General features: G+C 43.5%; 1 protein-coding gene across 1 annotated transcript in view; it reads left to right on the forward strand.

Annotated features, from left to right (window-relative positions):
- The window catches only part of HAL (histidine ammonia-lyase), a 189,175-nt gene that overhangs the window by 26,116 nt on the left and 140,135 nt on the right, over positions 1-22,924 (forward strand). Inside the window, exons 2-7 of the mRNA XM_069229088.1 lie at positions 5,086-5,397; positions 9,362-9,422; positions 19,449-19,476; positions 21,635-21,709; positions 21,791-21,863; positions 21,970-22,036. Coding sequence (XP_069085189.1) covers positions 5,151-5,397; positions 9,362-9,422; positions 19,449-19,476; positions 21,635-21,709; positions 21,791-21,863; positions 21,970-22,036 — 551 coding nt within the window. The 5' untranslated portion in view covers positions 5,086-5,150. The remainder of the gene's footprint in view (positions 1-5,085; positions 5,398-9,361; positions 9,423-19,448; positions 19,477-21,634; positions 21,710-21,790; positions 21,864-21,969; positions 22,037-22,924) is intronic.

Consider the following 22,924-nt stretch of genomic DNA (forward strand, 5'->3'; position numbering starts at 1 on the left):
CACGTAAAACACAGACTTCGTTTTCTGACGTCTGTGCATAAAACGTTTCATTGAGGTAACAGCCTAATTTACATAATGCAGTCTGTTCATTGAAAGGGCCCTACTCCTAACTTCAACGTTGTTATAGCCCAAAATTATATTGTATTTTATGAATACTTACATAACTCTTTTGCTACCCCTGATGGGATGCTGACGTTTCACCATTATGGGATTTTCTTTCAAACACATTTGGGCCAACCCACTGTCACCCAACTATTACCAACCACATCCTCTAACAAAAGCTAGATCTGTTGGATTTGCCAATGATGGTTTTGCTGTCTAGGCCTCAACACTTGCCCACCTATTGTACTGTGTACAGTTATCTCCCAGGAAAACATGCCCCATCTTACCATGATTAGTGAAACTATTCTAGATATTTATACATCTGTTACCATTAGCCTTTTCTCAAGAAAGCACAATGCCCTCATTCACGGGTCATTTAAATCATTTACTAATGTTCTATTAGAATACCAATGCCCTGGTCGCAGCTCATGCTTATGTAATGTAGGTCCCTAAAATACTGGATTTATGATAAATATTCACAACGTGGCAACCAATTTGTCGAGGGCAATCGATGTTCGGCTCAAGTGCTATTGGAGTTATTTTAGCAAAGGGCACTTTTTATTTAAATATGTAAACAAACGAGATATTGAGCGGTCAAGGGCTCAGCAGTTTCTTCATTATGGGGATTAGAATAAAGGCTTGGTTGCTTTTGTTTTTCTCTTTGTAGTGCTGACATTGCCTTAACTTGTGTTAAAATAAATAAGTAAAAAGCTGAAAAGCTGGAGTTGCCTAGTTTTGATTCCACCTCACGCCTCTCTTCCATTGCCCTACACCTTCCCCCTTATTGCCTCATTCTTGCAGGATCTCTTCCACAACTGCTTTCTCCATTTCTCGCTGTTTTGTTGGCTACCTACTCCTGCTCCTTTCTTTCTTTCATCCATTTCGCTAGGCCTCATTGATGACTAAGGCAAGTGGAGACAGCCTGACCACACCTGGTGGCCTTTCTATTCCAAAAGAAACAAGAAAGGCAGTTCAGCTTCTAGCATCTTCTCAGTTGAGATGTGCTTACTATGCAATATACTCTCAATGAAAATAAGGATCATCCTCAACCATCCAGAATTCAGAAAGGCATTAAAGACCTAGCTGGGTCAAAACCAAGGACCATGGTGACAGACTGTACATGAAGTTTTTGAAACTCACCTCACAATCCTTTCGCTCTCTTTCGTAAGTGTGGAGCACCCTCTCTGGGTCTAACGTAAAACACCAATACTTGCCACTAAGAAACCTTGTTCCAACTAACACCTTGACATTGCATGCCCAGTAGTCTGCAAACATCTCAACAAACGGTAGGAAAGAAGTCTAATGAAGTTGCAATACATTATTGAAGATCTCTGTGTTCAGAGGTGTGTAGAGGCTAAGACCAAACTGCTGACAATGTCTGGATAATATTGATAATGGCAGCAAAGTTGAGAGGTTCAGAGCAGTGGGGTTTAGAGGGACGGTCTCTTTGTTTGGTGTTTGAAGTGGAGGAGGGTTCATTACTGCTGCAGGCAGTTATATAACCCAGATTTCATATCACAGGATGTTTGCTTTGAAAATGCTCTTAATGCCCCCACTTCGGTGTGTTTGTTTGCTTCCAGCAGGTTCCTTTTGTGCCTGTCAAAAGCATTCTGTTCCTGAGACCACCCCAAAGCTTTTGTTTCTCTCACTTCCCTCTGATCTTTCTTAGTATATCTTCATACAACATCTCTTCTCTCCTTTCTATAACATCTCTTACTTCCATCATCTGCTCTCTCTGAGTACTGAATGTCATCCAGTGCTTTCTCATTACTTATCTCATCCTCCCCTCCTTTGTCACCTGACCTCTCCCTGCTTAGATCATTCTCTGATTTCTCTGCCTTACGTTATCCTCTTCTCTTCCTCTGCCTTAACCATACTTTAATGTATCTCCTCCTCTCTTATCCTCTGAGTACTTATTGTATATATCATCCGCTATGGTCGCTTTCTGCCATCATCTGATGTCTGTAATTATTCTTCTATACAGCTTCCTTTCATCCTCTGTCTCTCTTTGCATGTCTACTTACACTATCCTTTGATCTGTTTGCTTTACGTTATGGTTTTATATCTCTTCTTGCTCTATAGTTATTATATCTCCACATTTACCCATCTTCTAGTGTCTGTCCACCTTTACCCACCATTTGATCCCTCTCCTCATATACCACCCTTGGATCACTTTTGCCCTATTTTCACCTTTAGATCCATCTCCACCAAGACCCACTGTTTGATATTTCTCTCTCTGCCAACACCAATCCAATAATTTCAAACATCCTCTGCTCTCTCCAGCTGTACGACCACCATCTGACCGATCTTCTCTTTCTTGTGCCATCTGATTGTTCTCTACTTGTACCACCCTCTGACCGATCTTACACATGCCAGCCATCTGATCCCTTTCAGCACTTATGCTCACCATCTGCTCTTTTCACCTGTACCACCAGCTGATCTCTGTCCACCTTCGCCAACTCTCTGATCTTTCTCCAGCAACACTCGCTCTTTGATACTTTTCTCCACAAATACCCACTTTCTGATGTCTCTTCATCCGTGACACCCTCTGTTCTCTATCCACCTATGCATACCCTCTGATCTTTACCTAATTGAAAGGAACCAGGGAACAGGTATATTTGGGAAAGGAGTGCCTTGGGGGCAATACTGGAAGACAAAGAGAACCCCAGAGACAAACGATGGTGTAATAGGAAGATGAAAGAAGGGGATAGGGAGGTGTGAGTACAGGGGACAGAAGAGAACAGAGAGACTCAGAACTGAGTGATATTGGGTCAGGTAACATCAGACACAAGAACAATGAGACGTTGTACCCAAAAGTAACAGAAAAAGTGTAAGGTGGGGACAGATCTGCTTCAATTACAAGGAACCGGGAAGTAAGAACACATGGATGTGTCTTTCCTTTTGATCCTAGATCAGAAACAATACTTGACAGAAAAAGATCTACAAGCTGTGATTTAGAAAGCCTCTGACATGTGACCATTTAGGTAATTTGGAAGGGAAGGGAAAAACCTGTTGGGTTGGCAGGGGGCATCAAAAGTAAATCCCCCCACTACAAACCTCCATACATAGGCAACAACTTCAGACTATAGACTGAAGCAGAATGGGCTGGAAAGTTGCAAGACTAACTCCGTTTTACTGAACACCTATCTGAGAATAACCCACACCCTCCAAACCACCCAACCGCACCAATGTGGTTCGTGGATAAAATCCCATAGCCGAGAATGTTGGTCAGTGAATTACAACCGCTGACCAATGTTTGTACAAAGAATTAATGCACTAAGGACCTGATTGCTAGCTGAGACATTAGTTATTGTCACTGATCAATAAGGATACCATGGGTTACGTTATTTATTGGGTGTGATAAATAACACCTGTTATGCATATATGGGGAATAGCATGAGGATTTTGGAGTTCAACTCACCAAATTTAGGCCCTATGTAATTACAAACGCTGTGCTATGCAAATGGCAACATACAATACCCTAACCTATATCGCCCTATCATCTCTCTCTCTCTCTCTCTCTCTCTCTCTCTCTCTCTCTCAATATAAATATATATATATATATATATACACACACACACACACATATACACGCCCTTTCATTTTTCTCCTCCTATACCAACCTCTGATGTTCATCTCCTCCTATTCCACCCTCTGATATCTCTCTCTCCACCTATGCCCAGACACTGATTTCTCCGTGTGCATCCACACTGTGACCTCTCTACATAAATACTACCCTCTGATCTATGCTATACCACCTTCTCATGTCTATGCCTTATATCGTCTTCTGGTCCCTTTTCGACCGTACAATTCTCTGACCTCCCACCCCCTGGTTTTATCCTATTTTGACCATCCTCACCACACTCCGACAGTCGTTTCTGTTTGCAAAGTGTTGCGACAGAGTTGAGCTGTTCTTGCAGGCCCCATGGTATGAAAAAGAAAACACTGAAACACCCTAATGATGCACACCTGCCCCTTGTCTTCTTTCATTGTAATGGAGAAAAATCCATGATCATTTCCAAGGTCACCATCTTTCGGAAAGAAAGAAAAAAGTCAAATCCGTTTTACGCCATAGAAAATCCTATAAAGAAAGGGGGAAACCCACCCAGCCTCTTACCTGGGAATGTAATGTAAGAATAGAACCAGGGGTGGGGGTATGGGGCTTGTAAAGAAAGAACTATATCTTGACATCCAAGGTTCAAATGCAAACGTGAGAGTCCGTAGACCACCTCTCTTCAGACGTGACGATCGTCCGAAGACCAACTTCTCTCAAAGATGTTCAACAATCACAAACGTATTTTGCCTTGTTTTTGATGCTGCCCCTCCTGGAGATAAATTCCACGAACCGGGGATTTTGAGGCTGTATTGTGTGTTGATTGTCTCGAGGGTTTAATAATTTTGTTCTGAACCCCTGTTTATCACTCCAAATGTTTTCCTTGCTACCTCTACATTTAAAATTCGTTATACACTGCGCCTGTACCCTCTGTTCTTTTGGAGCCGGGATGTTTTATTTGGCCTCCGGTAATATTTTCAGATCAATGGACCTTCGGCGTCTTGTTTTAATGTTCAATAACACAACGTGCTAGTAGGCCCCCACGGGTTCACATGCCTAATGCACATAGAGTAGGCTCTGTTCATGTTTGTGCAAAATGCGTAATTTCTCAGAAAGTGTATCGTTCCGTAAATATGTTAAACTAAAGGCGTATCGCATTATTTTCACAATTCCGTACTGGTTCCATAGCGTAATTTCAGAGTTCTTGTAACTTTACACATCTTCTGCCTCGTTGTTCGGTTTGTGCACACACGCACCGGTGCCAGCGGCCGGTGAGGTGGAAGCCGTGATTGGGCACCACCATTTCTCTGTCTCAAACACAGCACTTCGTTTACAATGGGGACAAGGGTGGGTTGTCTCTGTTGTGCAAGTCATGCGTGTCTTCCCATTGGTCCAGCCCAACCTCTGACTCTGCCACTTGACTCCGGCAGGTGCTGCTGCTCTGTCAGTCCTGACTCTTCCCTGCCATTCCAGTGTTGCCTGAGAGGACGGAGCAATGCCGCGATACACCGTGCACATCCGTGGCGAGTGGCTGGCCGTGCCATGCAAAGACGACTCGGACACCGTGGGCTGGCTGGGGAAGGAGGCCCTGCGGCGCTACGTCAAGAACAAGCCGGACAACGGGGGCTTCGGATCGGTGGATGACGTCAAATTCTTCGTCCGAAGGTGCAAAGGCCTGGGTTTGCTGGACCCCGATGACTCTCTGGGGGTGGCCTTGGAAGACAACGACTTTGTGGAAGTTGGTATGTACTCCTATCCTGCCTTCCACCGAGCTGAGAATGAGTAAAGATAATAATAAAACACACCCTTTCAACGGGGACACTTACCTAAATGCACATAGTGGTGGCACTCAACATTTTTTGTTATTGATTTAAGTGTGGGAGACAGGACTGTTCATTACAAAATGCCTTTGTTCTGCGTTTTACACTATACAGTTGTGTGAGAGCAATTTAGCTTGGAGGTATCTTGGGAATGTGAGCATTTGCAAAGGTATATGTTTCCATGCCAACATAAGGCAGCAATATCTATGCCAGGTTTCACGTCGTGCCATTACATCTTGTTCCATTGAAGTCAGTGCAAAATCTACATGCGCATGCAGGCAAGACATGTTCAGCCCCTTCGGCCAACTTTTATGACCGTTCTCGCTGACTGTGCTTTTGGGACTTTTTTGAGTATGACCGTCACAATTCTGTGATTAAACGAATGTATCTTAAATTGTTTCCGTGTTGAAAGTTAGGATGTGATCTACTGATGTAAAGTGCAGGCAGTGCTTAATTTGTGCTTCTTTGTTTCCCGTGCGGGACACCGGCACTTATTTTGCTGTAAATGGATTGAAGAGGCCTATATATGGCTACAGGGTTACGCTGCCTCGGTATTCCGAGTTCGCACGTTTAGTTGCAGCATCCGCGCGTTTAAGAGGAGAGCTTTGTGCTCCGGAACGTTTTTATTTACAAATTAAGCACTGAGTGAAGGGCTTACAAATTAGAAAGACACTTTAACTTTTGGTACTTAGTCTTCAATGTTGTACTATGGAAATGTTATACACTGCAGTGGCAGCAATGAGGTTTCATATTTAATTATTTAATTATCCTCGAGCTTATATGGATTGTTTTTTGCTAAACATAAGATATGTCCACGAGACTGGTTGACTTTTCGGGAAAAACACGACGAAAGTGACCAAGCGCTAGCAGGTGTGAGGGACAGGCACATGTAGCCCAGCTCTCTCGGAAGATTAGTCAGTGTGCGATATTGTGCAAAACCTGAGCCTCTTTCATGTAACGAAGAGTCACAGTGACTTTGTAGCACAGGGAAGCCTAGGCTGTTTCATTCTTTTTTTTTTTTTTTTTTTTTTAACTGTACTCATCTCTGTACGTCTGCTTTGTATGATAATTTGTAAATAATCTGTGTTTTGCAAAAGAACTCCACGAAAGTACGAGGAGTTGTGTTGTGCGCATGATCACACACATTGTTCACGCGGGAAGCAGGCACTAAAACTGCGGCCTCACGGTTTCGCAGGTGGAAACGTAACCGCTATACCGGACCTCCTCCCGCGTCAGCTGTCCCAGAAACGCGTGTTGCCTTTAGCGACAAGGATGGGTGTCACATGCGCGGAGTTTAAAGGGTTTTCTGAACCTACAGTAACGTCCGCTGTCTTTATCGCCCCTGGGCACTGTGTGTGTGTTTTTAGCTATGGGATGGCCCTTAAGTGATGATGCTATAGAGGTAATAAGTCTCGCTGTCCTTGGATCCAGGCGCTGTGACGGTGTTAATACTAGGGGGATGCAAAACACCTCGCAACTTCAGAAACGTTCTGTTTAAATCTTCCCCAGTTTAGTGATGTGCTAAGCGTGAGTGGGATCGGCATTTAGAAATGCAACAAAAGAAGCTACGTGATTCAGCCAGCACGCTGCTGAGGGCCAGTACCTCAGAGACCTTATAAGGCATGGGCAAAGTTGGCTCTGGCCCAGGGACCTCCAGCCTTTCAATGGGGGGCTCTGTTAGAGGCAGCTCTGTTCTGCAGCGAGGTTTGCCCTGATGACCTCGGAAATTCTTAAATAGATTGTTTTAAATACCACTTCCCTTTAATTTCTTTTAATGAGAGTGATATGTAAGAGTCTACTACAGGCAATTTGCAGAGAAATGTTGTGTTTGTTTCATGCAGAATAAAAGTTTATTTTTGACCAAAACAGGACCTCCGGTATGAGAAATGGGATAGTGTCACTGCGATTATTTGCAGTACTATTAGTGAGCTGCTGCTGTGTTACAATATGGAAAACACACATTGCTATCCCTGAACATGTTGCCACAACTATCGAATTTGAATATGTATGCCTGTGCCCTGTGGCCAAAGACGACATGAAAGAGCTGAAATTGTATCATGTATTCAAAGCTGTTCCAAACAGGGCCCCTCAAAGTACGTTCGGCCCCCAAAATCCTTTAGGTGTCCATGACTAGCTCTCTACGGTTGCCTTCTTCAATCTCACTTTTCTTTACCCTGGCTTGGCTGTCTGGCACCATTGCCACTAGGCGGGAGTTCCGCTACTTAGGGTGGGATTTCCAGTAAGTGCAGCATCCCTCTCTTGCCACTGAGGGATAAGGGCAGATCTGAGTGGTGGCAGAAAGAATGGGAGCTCCTGTGCTGGAGTCGGGAAAGTTTGCCCACCTACACAAAGGATGAACTTTCCCAACTTCAACTGACTCCCCTAAGACAAAGTTGAAAGTTTACACACCCTAGTTAGCACACCAACTTCACATTATGTTGCCTGGTCCTTGCAGCTCTTCCCCTGGCTATTCCATTGTGTGTTTCTTGCTCCCTTTATTTTCAGTCCACGGTCGGAAGTATCCGCACTTGTCCTGTGTGTGTGCTCCTTGCCCCTGCCCTTTACTGCTGACTTTTGATTCTGAGTGACTGTTCTGCAGCCACTCAGCAGCTCACAAGAGTGTGTGGATATGCATTTTGAGTCAGTATCTTTACCTATGGGGTGTGGCAAGTCAGTCTCTGCTTCCCTCGTACTGCTACCATGACTGATGACACTGTCCGGGTGTTATTCGGGTGCAATTCTCGTTCCTCACGGTCTGTGGGAGCTTACTTGTCCAGTGATGGTTTTTAACAGTTTTGGCAGAGTGCTGCGAGTATGGTCTTGTAGATGTGGTTTTCACTCTCTTGGCTTCCTCCATGCTGTACTGTGTTTTCATTGTAGGTTGTTCTGCTGTGATGTGGTGTTGTGATGGTTGGATCATTGTGTTGTATAATATTGTGTTATTCTGTGTAGGACCCAGTAAATGGGCATGGTGCGATGTGGTGTAAAAAGATGTTGAGGTGAGTGTTATGGTATACTTTGGTAGTTGTTGATTTGCTAGTTAAGGAACCTAAAGAAGCATTTGTACATGATGCCAAAAATAATGAGCCATATTCACAGAGGTAAATTTTGTCGTAAACTTAAGTTTATGATAACATTTACCTTTTGTATGAATGCAGTGGATTCACAAAGGGATTGCTGGCAGGAGTAAGCCCTTTTACCGGGACAGAGATCTCCGCCACCAGGGCACAGATATTTGCAGCTGTTAAACTCACTAGAGAAGCACAAAAAGTCATTTCAGGACGTGGCTTATCTTTAATGTTTGGAAACACTGATAAACTGTCTCATTTGATATTTTATATAGAATATCCTGCTGCATGTTTTGTTTTCCTTCTGATTCTGCATTGTCAAAAGGCAATTATTTACTAGATATTCATTGGAACTCATTGGTAACTGCTCAGTCTGATGCCTTCTCGGGAGATTCAACTGTGAAACCGCCAGCCTGCCTGTGACTAGGAAGAAATGTGTAATTTCCAGTGGAAAAGTGTGGAAGTACCAGTACACAGAAGACATGTGATTTGCATGAACTTCCACTTTTATTTTGAGGATGCAGCGTCTTGAGATCCCCAGGATGCATAATTGTCAAGTGGACCCAAATATGTGAAAAATCTTTGTACGAAGGAACTTGCAGGTTACAGTTTTTCAGTGACTATGAGTGCTCTGGTTCTGGTGGAACTGATGGCTACCTCACAACTGGATACAAGTGCTCTGGGTGGCTTTGGGCCTGTTAGCATAGAAAATGTCCCACAGGAGTATGCCGCTCCTTAGTAAATCATGCCCAGGCCTCGAGATTTATGTACAATACTGAAATGGAGTGTTTTATGGGGACTATTTGTTTGTTTTCCAGTTGTTCAAGGGGATATAATGTCGCCAGATTTCATCCCGTCTCAGCCAGAAGGAATCCATTTGTATCCTTTTTGTAAACATCCTGGTTGCACTGCCTTTGCTTTTTTCCTGTGTCTGTGCAATGTTTTGCTATCCTGCACCCCCCCAAAAAACTCTAAACTACAAACAACCCACCAAACCCCTGTCACTCCAAAAGAGCGCTCCACACAGAGTACCAATTGTTTAAGGTCGAACACAAGCCCTTCGTCATATGGTAGCATTGGTCTGAGCAGGTTGTAGCAAGGAGGCACTAACTGCACAAAACATTCTTATGATAATAATGCACTGATAAATAGGCACGTTTAGGGTCAAACATACAGAATGGCTGAGCTGCTTCAGTGATGGAGTTTTCACTTCTTTAGCTTAAGTGTAATGTACCCACATTTCACGAGTGACACCTTCAACCAGTGATGGTCTTTTAGCCTGTGGCAATTTGAATGATGGTATATGTCACACCAGATGTGGAATGCAAAAACAGTACTGCAAGACCCAGGGTGCCAAGTGTTGTCTAAAAGCCTGACTGCTCCCATTAGAAGTTAATGATTAAGCTCTTATTAGTTGAGCTGCTCCCTCAAAACCCTGAATGGTTCACGTGTAGCCGAAACTGGAATCCGTTTGTTCCTCAGAGCAGCTACAATGAGGCACAGATGAATACCGGAGAGTGTCATTGTAGCAGCAGGTCAAACGTTTTACTGAGCATTTTTGAGAATATAACTATTTATTTGTTGTGGGTACCGTTTCACTGATATTAGAGCTTTAAATGCCTGTATATTTAGTCATTCCAGCTCTTTGCTGCAGTATGATATTGCAATGTGAGGATGACTTGCCATACCTTTTGGGGGAAAAAAAGGGGAAGAAATAATTTGTCAAATAATTTTTTGTGAAAACAACTAAATTATGGTTTACATATGTTTTTATTTATGCATATTTAGAGAAAGGATCAGACAGAATGTAAATGGAGGGCAGTGGCAAATTGCATTACATTAAACGCCAACATCTGTGAAAAGCCCTAATTTCAGAGCCAAAAAAGTCACCAGAAGAGAAATAAATACTTTATTTTCACCCCAGAAAATTGATGTTTTTGCTCACCCATGACCCGAAATTCATAAGACATTTTGTGATGCCTGGTGTCTCTGCCATTAAAAGTGTTATTAGCCTGCTGAGAGGTGCTGGTACTCTACTATTTCATATTGGAGAAGTGCTTGTACTCATTGCTTGACAGGCATCACTATCTGAAGCACTGATTTGGTGCGTGCAATTTTATATGCTTATTGTTCTTTAATCAGCATTAGACATGTTAGGCAGTGGTGGAGCAATCATTTCAGAAGAGGTGTACAGGACACGGACGTACTCCCCTCTCCTTTTATTCAGTGGCGGCTGCTTCCTGTTTGAAGCAGTGGGGCGATCAGGAATGCTCTTAGGCCCAACCCCAAAACTCTCAAACGAGTCCGTTATAAACAGAGTTTCTACGGTCACAATTAAGAGCTCTGGAGTTAGGGCACAGTAAATTAAAAAAGAAAACGTACTTACCTACTCTGGTCCTCTCCTTCCTGCTGTCTGGCAGCAAGGGGGTCCCCTCTACCAATCCTGATGCTGGACTCATGCTGCTCAGGCTACATAAGAGAAGCACCAGGATTGGCTGGAGCGTGCTAGTTTAACGCTCCTTCAGGCCATGGGGGAGCTGTGCCTGCTCGCCACCCAGCTGTCCAAGACAGCTTGGGTGGAGAGGTTTGAAGTGCTCATGTCTGGCTGGTTGTCACAAGATTGCCCGCTAAAATGGCATGCGCACTTTAAACTGGAGTGCCTACCACTCCTACTCTCCTGCTGCCAGTCAGCAGCGATGGCCCCGCCATAAAACTTGTTCCGGGCTGGCTGCACTGAAAAATAAAACGGTAATAAAATGGTTTTAATGCCGTTTCATTTTTCATTTTTGCTGCGCTGGCAGCATCGGGGGGACGCTCCCCTGCTCTAAAGGAGGCACCGCCGCTGCTTTTTTTTTTCCAGCTTAGCCACCTAAACTGGTGACCCAGGTGTGAGGTAGTGTCAAGGGCATCCCTCTGTGAGGGTTCTACACCACGACCTAGCCTTAGGACACTACAGACCCCGCATCTAGCCAGAAACCACACAGGAAGAGGCGCACACTTCAATGCACGTCGGCCAACTCAGCAAGGTGAAGCTTTGGTTCTTGCACACTGCAAACTTTTATCTCTAAGAAATTCTGACAATTCTGTCACCTCGTCAATGTCTCTATAACGATTACCACTTTACACCTTCCCGCCTAAATTGTAGTCTGATGCTATATAACATATGGAATATTATTGACTTGCTTTGTTTTGTTTATTCAAGTCGAATTGTTTATTAACTGTGATTATGATTTAGATTTTTTGCCAGCTGCTTGAGTATAATTGGATGGTCGAGGTATTTGGTGGGATGGTTAAAATGAAGAGCATGTTTGAAAGCTGATTTATTTATGGCTTGTATAGCATCAGAGAACTGCAATCTGACTACGTAATTGACTTCTAAAGGGCATTCTTTGCAGGTTGGGTTTCTTGATACAGCCTTTCGTTCAGATGTATGATTAAATGTCACAGGATAGAAGAGTGGGGTAAAGCAATTGCTTTCAGGTTGCTTCTTGGCTTTGGTGAAACGGCACATTGCTTTTTTTTCCTGCTAGTTTTAAGTGAGAATGACTTGGACGGCTTTTGGAACTGGGAGTGACTGAGACTCTTTTTAGGTCTGGCTTGAGAATGCATTTATGGACCTATTGCTACAATTTCTTAAAAATGTACAAAGTGGGCTTCTTCATAGGAGAATATCCATCTCGTCTTATGCTGTTGACTGTTTCGTGTGCCATTCTGCCTCCAACGGGGTGCTTGCATTGCAATGCTTGAGAGACTATATCATAAATGCATTGTGTACAGAGAGCAACATATTTTATGTTTCATTTCTTTTTACTGTAACAGTTTTTAAAAATGTTTTACTCAGGACTTAAAATGCAAACCATACCTACTCGCTTTACCAATGTTTGTTATATCTAACTATGAACCACACTGCTCATATTTTCCTCAACAGGGAACACTGTACAACAGTGGTTGTTCCTCCAAAGTGAGATATCTCTGTTTTATTGGGATGATGAGGATCAGCCTATCACAGGGTGTTGAGGATGTTTCCTTACCTGAACAGGTACCTAGGGAACATATCACCTCACCACTCTGTATACCAGGCAAAGTACGTTGAATTGCCTGCGCTCCTGGAAGTGTGATCTCTTCTTTAAAGGACAGTCAATGTATATGGCAAAGGCCCCCCCAAATCAGGGGAGCTGAACGTATGATGGGTCTGGCAGGAATGCAGCTCGGAGTTGACGGCGCCATGCGCCGCCGCTCTCAAGTGAGGTGGACTGCGATTGGGCATTCCTTGGTCGTGGCCCCGGGTGCATTTACAGCATCCGGGTCGCATGCCCTCGGCGTGCGTTGTGGCCCCTCTCATAAAAGGGGCAGCGAGGCTTGCAAACTGTCTTTCTCTCCCTGTCACCACCTCTCATGGTCGCTGCTCACGCCTCCCTGGGGAATTGGAAGAATTTCTTTGTCCCACCCACAACCCCATAACAACTAGGAGATCTGTGTTGACTTGATTTTCCAGTGGTGATTGTCTTTGTTCTTGGTACATGTCCTGATAACCAATTTCCCTTCTAGCTTATATTGCAATGTTGTATTTATTGTATGTTGCCTGGAGGGTGTGGTCATGATTGGTGGGACAATTCGGGTCCATATAAGGCATACCTTTTCCTTAAATAAACATGACAGTGATGTCACGGGGCCCTCCAAGGGTTGCTGGCAGGGACTCGAATGGAGGATTCAGGGGCGCAGGGGGTTGCGAGTGAACTCTAGCATCTGGTCGTTTTGGCCAACTACCAACACATGCACAGTGGGTGCAAAGCTAGCACTGGCCCTTGTGCGGGAATAGTGATTGATGAAGGGGGTGCCCGAGGTAGGTATCCTGGTGGGCAGGTGGGCCCCCTGCACAAGTGTTCCCCTGGAGGGGAAGCAGGTGGATGGGGTCCTCCCTTAAGGAGGGACCGACCACAGTAAAAGGGTAGGTTCTCGAGTAGGAGACACCAATGGGACCAGTCATGATCTTACTCGAGGACCTCAACTGTGATACACAGGAACACATTTTTAGATAATGCTAGGAAATCTGATGTATAGAGTCTCTGCTCAGACTAGTCATCGACAGTTGTACTAGAGCAATAAATATGGAGGGTTACTGCATGTAAACATTGGAAATGCACGGTGTTTCATAGGTTTGTCTGGTGCACGGAGCTGTGGTTCCTTCGCCCTCTGCCCAGTTTACTGTCCAAATAGAAAGACTGCAAAATAGCCCAGGAAAAGGTGAAGTTTGCCCTGGCTACACATTAGCTTCTGACGAGCACAGAGCCCTGTCACAATGACACGCACGAACCATGCTTGATGAGCGCTGCCAGCGTTTCCTCAGTGAGATTACATTTTGTGCACCAAATGTCTAACAGATGCCAAATTTGGGGAAATAATCTATGTAGCACGGGCGGGTCACCAGATGCTCAGTGCTAGTGATGGAGTGGATATTAGTAACTGTTGACAATTAGTTGGAAACTGGTTGCTTCATAGATGATGATCGTTTCTACCTTGAAGTCTGCAGCCATGTGACTCCTCGACTAACATTTGTCTCAGGTCAAGCAGTTTACAGAAGCCTTCATGAGACCAGTCAGTGTGGTATCATGGAGCAGTCATTTGTCATGCTCAGGGTCAATGGAAAGGGAGGACCAAATTAAGTTGCAAAGGGTGATTACATTGTATGCTAACAAAAAGTCAATTATGTGCCTACTGCGGCAGATTTATTAATAGTATTTCATTATTTTTAATTTTTAAATTTAACTCTGGCCCCAAGATTTCACCTCATTACTAGCAGATTAACACTTAAGTATAGCAATAAGGAATAGAAAGGGAATGAGTCAATCTTCGTGAACGGCTTTCCACTGCTTGCAACACGAGTTGATATGTTTTTAGCAACTTTCAATCTCTTTCAGATAGATTTTGTTTTAATCTGCAGATTATTCGGTAGAAGATGTATTATGTGGCAAATCCATAATTGTACTGGAAATGCCACACTTGCAAAATCACATAATGCTAGTGGCCCTGGTCACAATAGAGAAAGGGTGGTACTGATGGAGCAACCCAGTGATAGTAAACTACAGCCACATCGTTTATTAATACTCTCCACTGTCTTCCAACACTGATGGATGCTAATGCAGGTTTCCTCCATGTCACACAAACAATGACTCCTGGAAATGTATTTTATTGATTTATACATTTATAAAGTGCAACTGCTAACAAGAAAGGTGTCCTGGCGCTAGCAACATCCATGTACTACATTGACATTGACGTAGAAGCAGGTTACAGAGCACGAAGCTAGATCTTTAGAAAGTTCACCAATGTATTGTACAGGGTGGTAAAGATTGTTCCATAGATGACAAGTTTGGACTGAAATGGATCTTCCCCCAGCATGAATTTGCGTAAACTTGGGGCAAAACAAGCAGAGTAGCTTCAGAAAAATGGGTAGTATGTAAGAATTTATTTTTAAGCGAAATGGAGTGAGCCTGGTGAATTGCATAATGCACAATGCAGAGAGATTTGAAAATGATTCATTTAGGTACAGGGAGCCAATGTATTTTTTCCAAGGCTTCTAAGGCAAAGGAATAGCGAGGGAGATCTAATGCCAGCCTGGCTGAAGCTGTCTGGGTCCGACACGGGTTTTTGAGCAGATATTCAGGGAAGCCAGAAACAGAGAGTTCCCGTAATCCAGCCTGTCCAAAATCGTAGCCTGAACCACCCAGGGGCGCATGTGATATGGAAAATATGGGACGACATTTGTAATGTCTTCAAGAAGGAAAAACACATGGACGCAATGTTATTAACCTGTCTTGTCAGTGAGAGATCCTCATCAAAATGAAACCCCAAATTTCTTGCTGATGGAAAGGTTACAGGAGTAGCCTCACTTGGCAGAGCCCAGAAATCTGAAGGAAGAGAATGTAGGATCAGTGTATATTTTTGATTCCTCATCTTTATCTCTATTGGTTAAAGTGTAGGCAGCCCTAAAATATGTATGGTGCTATTCACTAAGGCCTCTTGAAGGAGGAAGTGTAGTACTACTGAACTACTATTTTATGTGCTGCTACCTGCCTTTGTGAATTGCCCTGTTAGAAATGGGGTCTTTGGTTGGCAGTCAGGTTACCCATGTCCAAGCAAGGACCCTCACTCTAGTCAGGGCAAACAAGAAACACACCTGGTTAACCCCTCACACCCCTGTGGTAGCTTGGCATGAGCAGGCAGACTTAACTCAGAAGTAATGTGTAAAGTATTTGTACCAACACACACAGTAATACAGTGAAAACACTACAAAATGGACACCACACCAGTTTAGAAAAATAGGTAATAATTACCTAAAATCAAACAAGACCAAAACAACAAAAATCCAACATACACAAGTCAAGATATGAATTTTAAAAAGAATAAGAGTCTTACTCCATAGAAAACAATGGAAATGATGATTTTGCACAAAGTACCTGGTTAGCATAAAAAATAAAGCCGCATGGGCGAGTGTGCATTGGAAAAGGCAGCGATGCATCGATTCCTTCCTTGCAAGGGAGGCTGTGCCACTGCAGTCGAGGTCAGCAATGCATTGTTTTTCTCCCTCGCAAGAGAGCAATTCATTGATTTTTGGATGGGACACCTCGGATCCGCACAGAGTCGGGTTGACTTTGACGTCCAGCGACTATGCGTGAAAAATCCTGTTGCATGGTGTTAGAAAACCACGCTGCGTGGGGGGTTGTGTCATTATCAGCAGCCGCAAACGGGTGTTGCACGTCATTTCGATCTCCCAGCTTCGATGCAGGTGGAGCGTCGATTTTAGCCGTGAGGCCGGAGGCGTGTCATTTATCAGCTGTGTTACAATGAAAATCTCCCCGCACGGCATTCTGTACGTGGATTTTCAGCTCTTGTCTGCCAACTTCACCTTTCAAGTGCCCAGGGACTTGGCAGGACAGGAGTCTCAGCAGAGAGTCCAGATGTTAGCAGAGGAAGTCTTTGATGGCCCTGAAACTTCAGAACAGGAGGCAAACTCAGTCCTAACCCCTGGAGATACTTCACAAGCAGGAATAAATAACAAAGTCCAGGCAGAAGCAGCAACTACAGGATACCCCAACAAAGCACAGTCACAGGCAGGGCAGCACTCTTCTTCAGCTCCTTTCCTTGGCAGAGGTTCCAGAAGTGATCTGTTTTTCAGGGGTTTTGGGTCCAATACTTATACCCCTTTCCGGCTTTGAAGTAGGCCTACTTCAAAGGAAAGTCTCTGTTGTTCACAAGATCCTGCCTTGCCCAGGCCAGGCCCCAGACACACACCAGGGGGTTGGAGACTGCATTGTGTGAGGGCAGTCTCAGCCCTTTCAGGTGTGAGTGACCACTCCTCCCTCCCATCCTAGCACAGATGGCTCTTCAGGATATGCAGGCTACCCCCAGCTCCCTCTGTGTCACTGTCTAGTGTGAGGTGCAACCAGCCCAACTGTCAAACTGACCAAGACAGGGAAAACCACAACCAGGCAGAGTCACAGAATTGTTTAAGCAGGAAAACGCCTACTTTCTAAAAGTGGCATTTTCAAACTAACAATCTAAAAACCAACTTCACTAAAATATGTATTTTTCAATTGTGAGTTCAGAGACCCCAAACTCCATATTTCTATCTGCTCTTAAAGGGAATCTGTACTTTAATAATATTTAAAGACAGTCCCCATGTTAACCTATGAGAGTGAGAGGCCTTGCAACAGTGAAGACTAAATTTAGCAGTGTTTCACTGTGAGGACATGTAACACACATCAGTGCATGTCCCACCTTTAACAGTTACTGCAGCCTGCCCATTGGGCTACCTAGGGCCTACCTTAGGGGTGCCTTACATGTAAGAAAAGGGAAGGTTTAGGTTGAATTGGCAGGTTTAAAACTGCACACACAGACACTGCAGTGGCAGGTCCTAGCCATGTTTATGGGGCTACTTATGTGGGGTGGCACAACCAGTGCTGCAGGCCCACTAGTAGCATTTGATTTACAGGCCCTGGGCACCTCTGGTTAGCAGTGGTAAAGTGCCCAGAGTATCAAAAACAGAATCCAGTAAGCATCAACAACCTGGGAAGCAGAGGACAAATGTTAGGGGAGACCACACGAAGGATGCCAAGTCTAACACGCCCCAAACATCTAAAATAGAAATATTTAGAGAATATTCATATATCATTAATGTAAAAATGAAGGACTATGTCATCTTTGCACTTTTATTGATGGAGAGTTGGGTATTTCAGTGCCAATTCACAAAGTCATGCAAGAGTACCATAAACAATTTGCTCATTATGTGAGATGGGAAGACACCCCGCCCCCCAAGGAATAATAATGCTATTCTTTCAGAATGAACCCCAAAAGTAACAAAATGAATTTGCCCTCAACCCCCTGGTAGCTACGGCACAGAGGAGATAGGCTTAAACTTAGTGCAATGTGTAAAGTATTTAAGCAGTATCAAAACGGTTATAAAATCAAAACATCAAGCAATAAAAAAAACCTAAGCAATTTAGAAATGTAGAGTGCGTTTTAACAAAGTGACACAAAAATGACAAAAATCCAATAAGGGGAACAGGAGAGATGAGTTTTCAAAGTTTTAAGTAAAAATAGTGCCAAAAAGCACCAAAGATAGTCTATGGTTGAGTTAGCCCAGGACTGAGGCACGCTTTGAGGCCAACCACAATGGATGCTGAGGTCAGATACACCAAGCAGGATTGCCCAGCCAAGGATTTTACCTTTGAGCTTAGCCTGCAAAAAAGCAGTCAGAATCTCTCCGCGAAGCAAGGCAGCAGGCTGTATCCAAGAGGGTCTCATCAAAGTTAGGTATGCATTGGGCAGGGTCCCACTGAAACTGATGATTTCAGCAGGAAAAGTTCCAAGCAGGAAAGGTCAAAATTTGCCCCCAGGTCAATCTTTGTGTTGAACATAAACTTTTGGTGCATTCACCAAGTCATGATTGCTACCTTGTGACTCTGTCTCTGAAACAGAGCTCACATTTCTCCAGTGTGACAAGCTGTATTCAAAGTTGGCTCCAACGGGTCAGATACCTTCTTACACCTTCTTGCTGCGTGCCTTTTGAAACAGGTTTGCTGCTGTGGAGAAGCTCCAAGTAGGATCTGGTGATTGGCCCCGGTTCTCTGGCAACTGGAGGTCAGAATTTTTCTAACTCACAAAATGTTGCAGTGGTAAGCCCTTTTTTACCTTAGCTCTTCATCAAAGCTTCCTGGTTCACGGATGCACTTAGGACTTCATGGCTTGGTTTAGTGAAGGCCTTGTGCAGTTTCCTGTGCAGGTCCATTTGTGACTAGGCAAGTGGTCATCCACAAAAAAGTGGTTCTTCAACTTTTTGTGCCCCTGAGCCACACAGCAGGTCTGCCCACTAACCCTTTAAGTCCACTTCTTTTTCCGGGGTACAGGGGTGAGCAAGTCCAGTCCTTCCGAGCTCCTCTCAGGTTACAGCAAGCAGGGTACAGGTCTCTTCTGATCTTCCACAGGGCCAGAAATTGTTATGAGTATTGAACCTTGAGGTACCACAGTTAAGGTTGCCACTAGCTAGTGTACAGAGGTGACTCTTGGCTCCTTTAACCAATGGATAAATTATCCCAAGGGCACACCTACCCACTTTACAGCAGTTGCTGTTTACCCAACATCAGATAAGCCCACAGTGCCCCTTACTCCGAAAATCTAAGATAGGAACGCCCTTTCTCTCTTGTGAAGACCCTGTATGTCCTCCCAGAAGTGTATCCAGGGAATTGAGTAGCTCCCTTCTTTGTGGTGTTCAAATCACCACAAAGGTAACACTCACATTTCTCTGCACACACATTGCAGCGGATTATGTTACCAGAGTTATCCTTAAAAATGGCTAAGTCTTTGTTTTTATTTCCTTTGCGGGCACATGTTTCCTTAACAGACACTTAGATACAGCAAATACCGTGAGCCAGAACAGGTAAGTTGACTGACTTTCTTTGTTTCTGTGGGTTGTATCAGGCACACCACCAAGAACTGCACAAAGCAAATGGTCTCTACGTTGTTTCTGTGCTGAATGTTCAGTATTTAGTGTCTATATTTACGTTCTGCTCTTCTGGGCACGTGTAGGAATGGAAGAAATCTTCCCCGTGAGCCTATAAAATAAGGTGAGATGGACAGAATCATGAAGGGGAAAGCCATGAAGGGCGATAATGTATAGAGCAAAGTGAATAGAAGGCAGACTTTGAATTGTTTATGTATTTATTTTACATCTGGGTCGTGATAACAAGAGACATTAAATTTGCAAAGTCCATGCAACTATATAAATGCACATACTGTCAATATAATAATTTTATATCCGTGTGTCGGCCGATAAAACCAACACTGTGAAATAAGCCGGCTGTGAACTGCACTGGTACTGCAGGAGTAGGACTATAGGGAACGTTATAAGGACCTTGTACCTATAAACTTTATGTTACTCTGGTGTAGCTTGTCAAAGCAGCCTTTCGAGATCGAAGGCTAGCATGCAAAACACAGTTTAAAAAATACACAGCAAAGGCTTCTCAAATACAGGACGAAATAGGCCAAATTTCACAATGTCAGCTGCTCTGTGTTTAGCGAAAGTAGTTTTGCTCCAAATCTAGCATCATGCATAATGTAGAGAAAACTAATTTCTCGTTTTTTCACCATGATTGCAAGTGCCTCCATAATGGATGAGGCCTTAACTATACCTGAGAAAACCATGAACACAGGTGACTTATTTACCCAGTGTGGTAAATACTAACTAATCCGTATTTACAAAAAGAAAGGCCACAAATTACATGTACAATAAACATTTCAATTCACTTCGAATTTTGTTATTTTAAAGTAATAAAGAACAAGTATTTTAATGGGTGTTGAGAGTTGTTCATAACTGCATGAAAATCCAAGTATGCTCCATAAAATTGTCCTCAAGTCATCGCTTCTCCTCGTCTCCTCATCAGAGTCCCTGAAGAAATGGCGGTACTAGTAGTTCTTGTAGCTTTCCACTCAATACCTTCTTCTCATTTGAAGAAATTAACTTCATTTGAGAGCATTTAAGAGCATCCTTTTCCTTCTGTTAACTAGGACCTAACCCAGTTTGCCATCATGTCCCACAAACAATTAACTGAGAACTCTGTTAAGTGCAATTTAATAAAGTGCTCTGGAATCTTGATGATCATACCCCTCATATACTTCCCTAAAGCAAAAATCTTGTGAAATGGAAGGGTCCTGGGCCGTCGTCAGGGTGTAGAACAAAACCCCTATAATCCTGCAGCGCTCTGGTGCTGCGGTATTAGGTGATCGAGCAGGGCTTTTAGCTTGCTGAATGTGTGACAACAGGTGAGGTCTCCCACCAGAGTCCCTGATGACGTAGGACCTGGAGACTACAGGGAAGAATTTTAATGACCGAGAAAGATAAGACCTATTCTTAACTTGATGCATGAATAAACAGCATGCAGGATAGATTATAGGGGTTTTGTCCTATGCCCTTATGAAGGCCTAGGGCCCTACCACTAGACAATATTTTTTGTTTTATAGAGGTATACCTATTAAGGGCCGAAACATTTTGGCACTGGACAGTGTTGGGGTGTGTCGCCACTCAACTACACCCATCATTCATAGTAGGACCACTTCTCATTTTTAATTCTCCTGGTGTACCCTACTATTAAAGAATATTACCCTGGCCTTACACAAAGTTTGTTTTGTCTTAATTTTCATGACATCTGGACCCCTACATTGACCAAAACTACTTTGTTCTGAGCTCTCTTTCTCCCTTTTTTGATTAAGATTAAGACCACCATGTTGGTATTGTCCTAACCAGGTGGGGAGAACTGTCCAAAGATGAAGCATGCTACGGATATGTGGGTGATGCCTTTCCACCCATAAAACATCTATTGCTCAGCTAGTGTAGCTGGCTCTGTTCATTTAAGAGCATTACCATTGGAATACGTGTGAGTTACACCAATAGGCAGTCACCACAGCTGCCTCTCTCCCTTCCTATTCAAAGTGCCCAATCCAGACGGCTAAACTCAGTAGATTTACATAAAATACTGGCATGAAGCTTGGCTTTGTAAGCAGGCATACCTTTGGTTTATTATGTATAATCTTTTCTTTAGTATATTTACCTAGATGGGAACAGTTTGACAACAGAAGATTTGGTCAACTTGGGGAAGGGACTCTATAAAATTAAGGTAAGTGCTTTTTAGAGGCCTAATTTTTTATGATTGAATGTAAATACTTGGCAATATGTTTCAAACGTTAATCTTTTTCAGCTAACTCCTGAAGCTGAGAGGAAAGTGAAACAATCGGGGGAACTTATAGAAAACATTGTCAAGGAACAAAAGGGTAATTGAGTTATATTTCTAAGAATATGTAGGAAAGGGTTGACCCACTGTGTTTTGAAGTCTCACCAGTGTCTTCTTTCTTTCTTTCTTTCTTTCTTTCTTTCTAGTGGTTTACGGAATCACAACCGGCTTTGGCAAGTTTGCCCGAACTATTATTCCAGTTAGTAAGCTCAAGTAGGTTTTGTTTGTTTCGTTTTACTGACTGATTCTCACAGACTTGCAAATGCAACTGTTTGCTACAGCAAACACAATAACATCACAAGCAGTAGTGTGTGCCAGCTAAGTGAAGTTATGAGAAGAAGGCTGGTGCAGTGCTAAAGCAGTGGGGCAAAATGATTGCACAGGTGCTATCAAAAATATGCTTTGTAAATTGTACAGGGAAACTTGGTCCTCAGCTCCAATCCAGTATAATTCTAAGAAAATAACTCTGTCAGACAGTCTATTTTCCCCCTGTAGCAAGGTGAAGGTATTATATGGTATGACTAAGTAGTCTTGTCATGGAATACCAACACAATGCCCAGTAGTTGACCTCAGATTCACTCTCAGGAAACCCTAGCTTCGTCCTGGTAGTGTGGCAAAGAGCAGTCAGGCTACTTAGAGGAACCTGTGTAAAGCAATTCACAATACTAACACGGACGATAAGTAAATGACATGACTCAATTGAAATCGAACTCAAATTTAGAAAAATGGATTACATTTTAATCTTAGTTTAGACACCAAAACGAACTTTGTAGCTTTTGTACAACCAGAGTTGTGCATTTTTAAGTCTTTAGAAAATACAGTACTTTGTAGGTTTAAAGGGCTTCCATTGGAGTCAATGGGTAAAATAGCAGTGTGCACTCGGGCACTTGTAGGGTGAGTTCTGACAAAACCACAGGAACTTAAGATTTGGACTTGGAGTCGGTGAACATCATGTGGCTGTCGGTTTCTGGACTGGTGACAGACAAGCCTTGGTTAGCTGCAAGGGTGGTCCATGTGCTTTCTGGTGACTGAAGGTCATTTAGCGGGGAGTAGAGCCTTAAAACTTGGCATGAGCCTCACTCCAACTCTTTAGATGCTGGC

This window comes from Pleurodeles waltl, chromosome 4_1, assembly GCF_031143425.1.
Source record: "Pleurodeles waltl isolate 20211129_DDA chromosome 4_1, aPleWal1.hap1.20221129, whole genome shotgun sequence".
Taxonomy (NCBI): Eukaryota; Metazoa; Chordata; class Amphibia; order Caudata; family Salamandridae; genus Pleurodeles; species Pleurodeles waltl.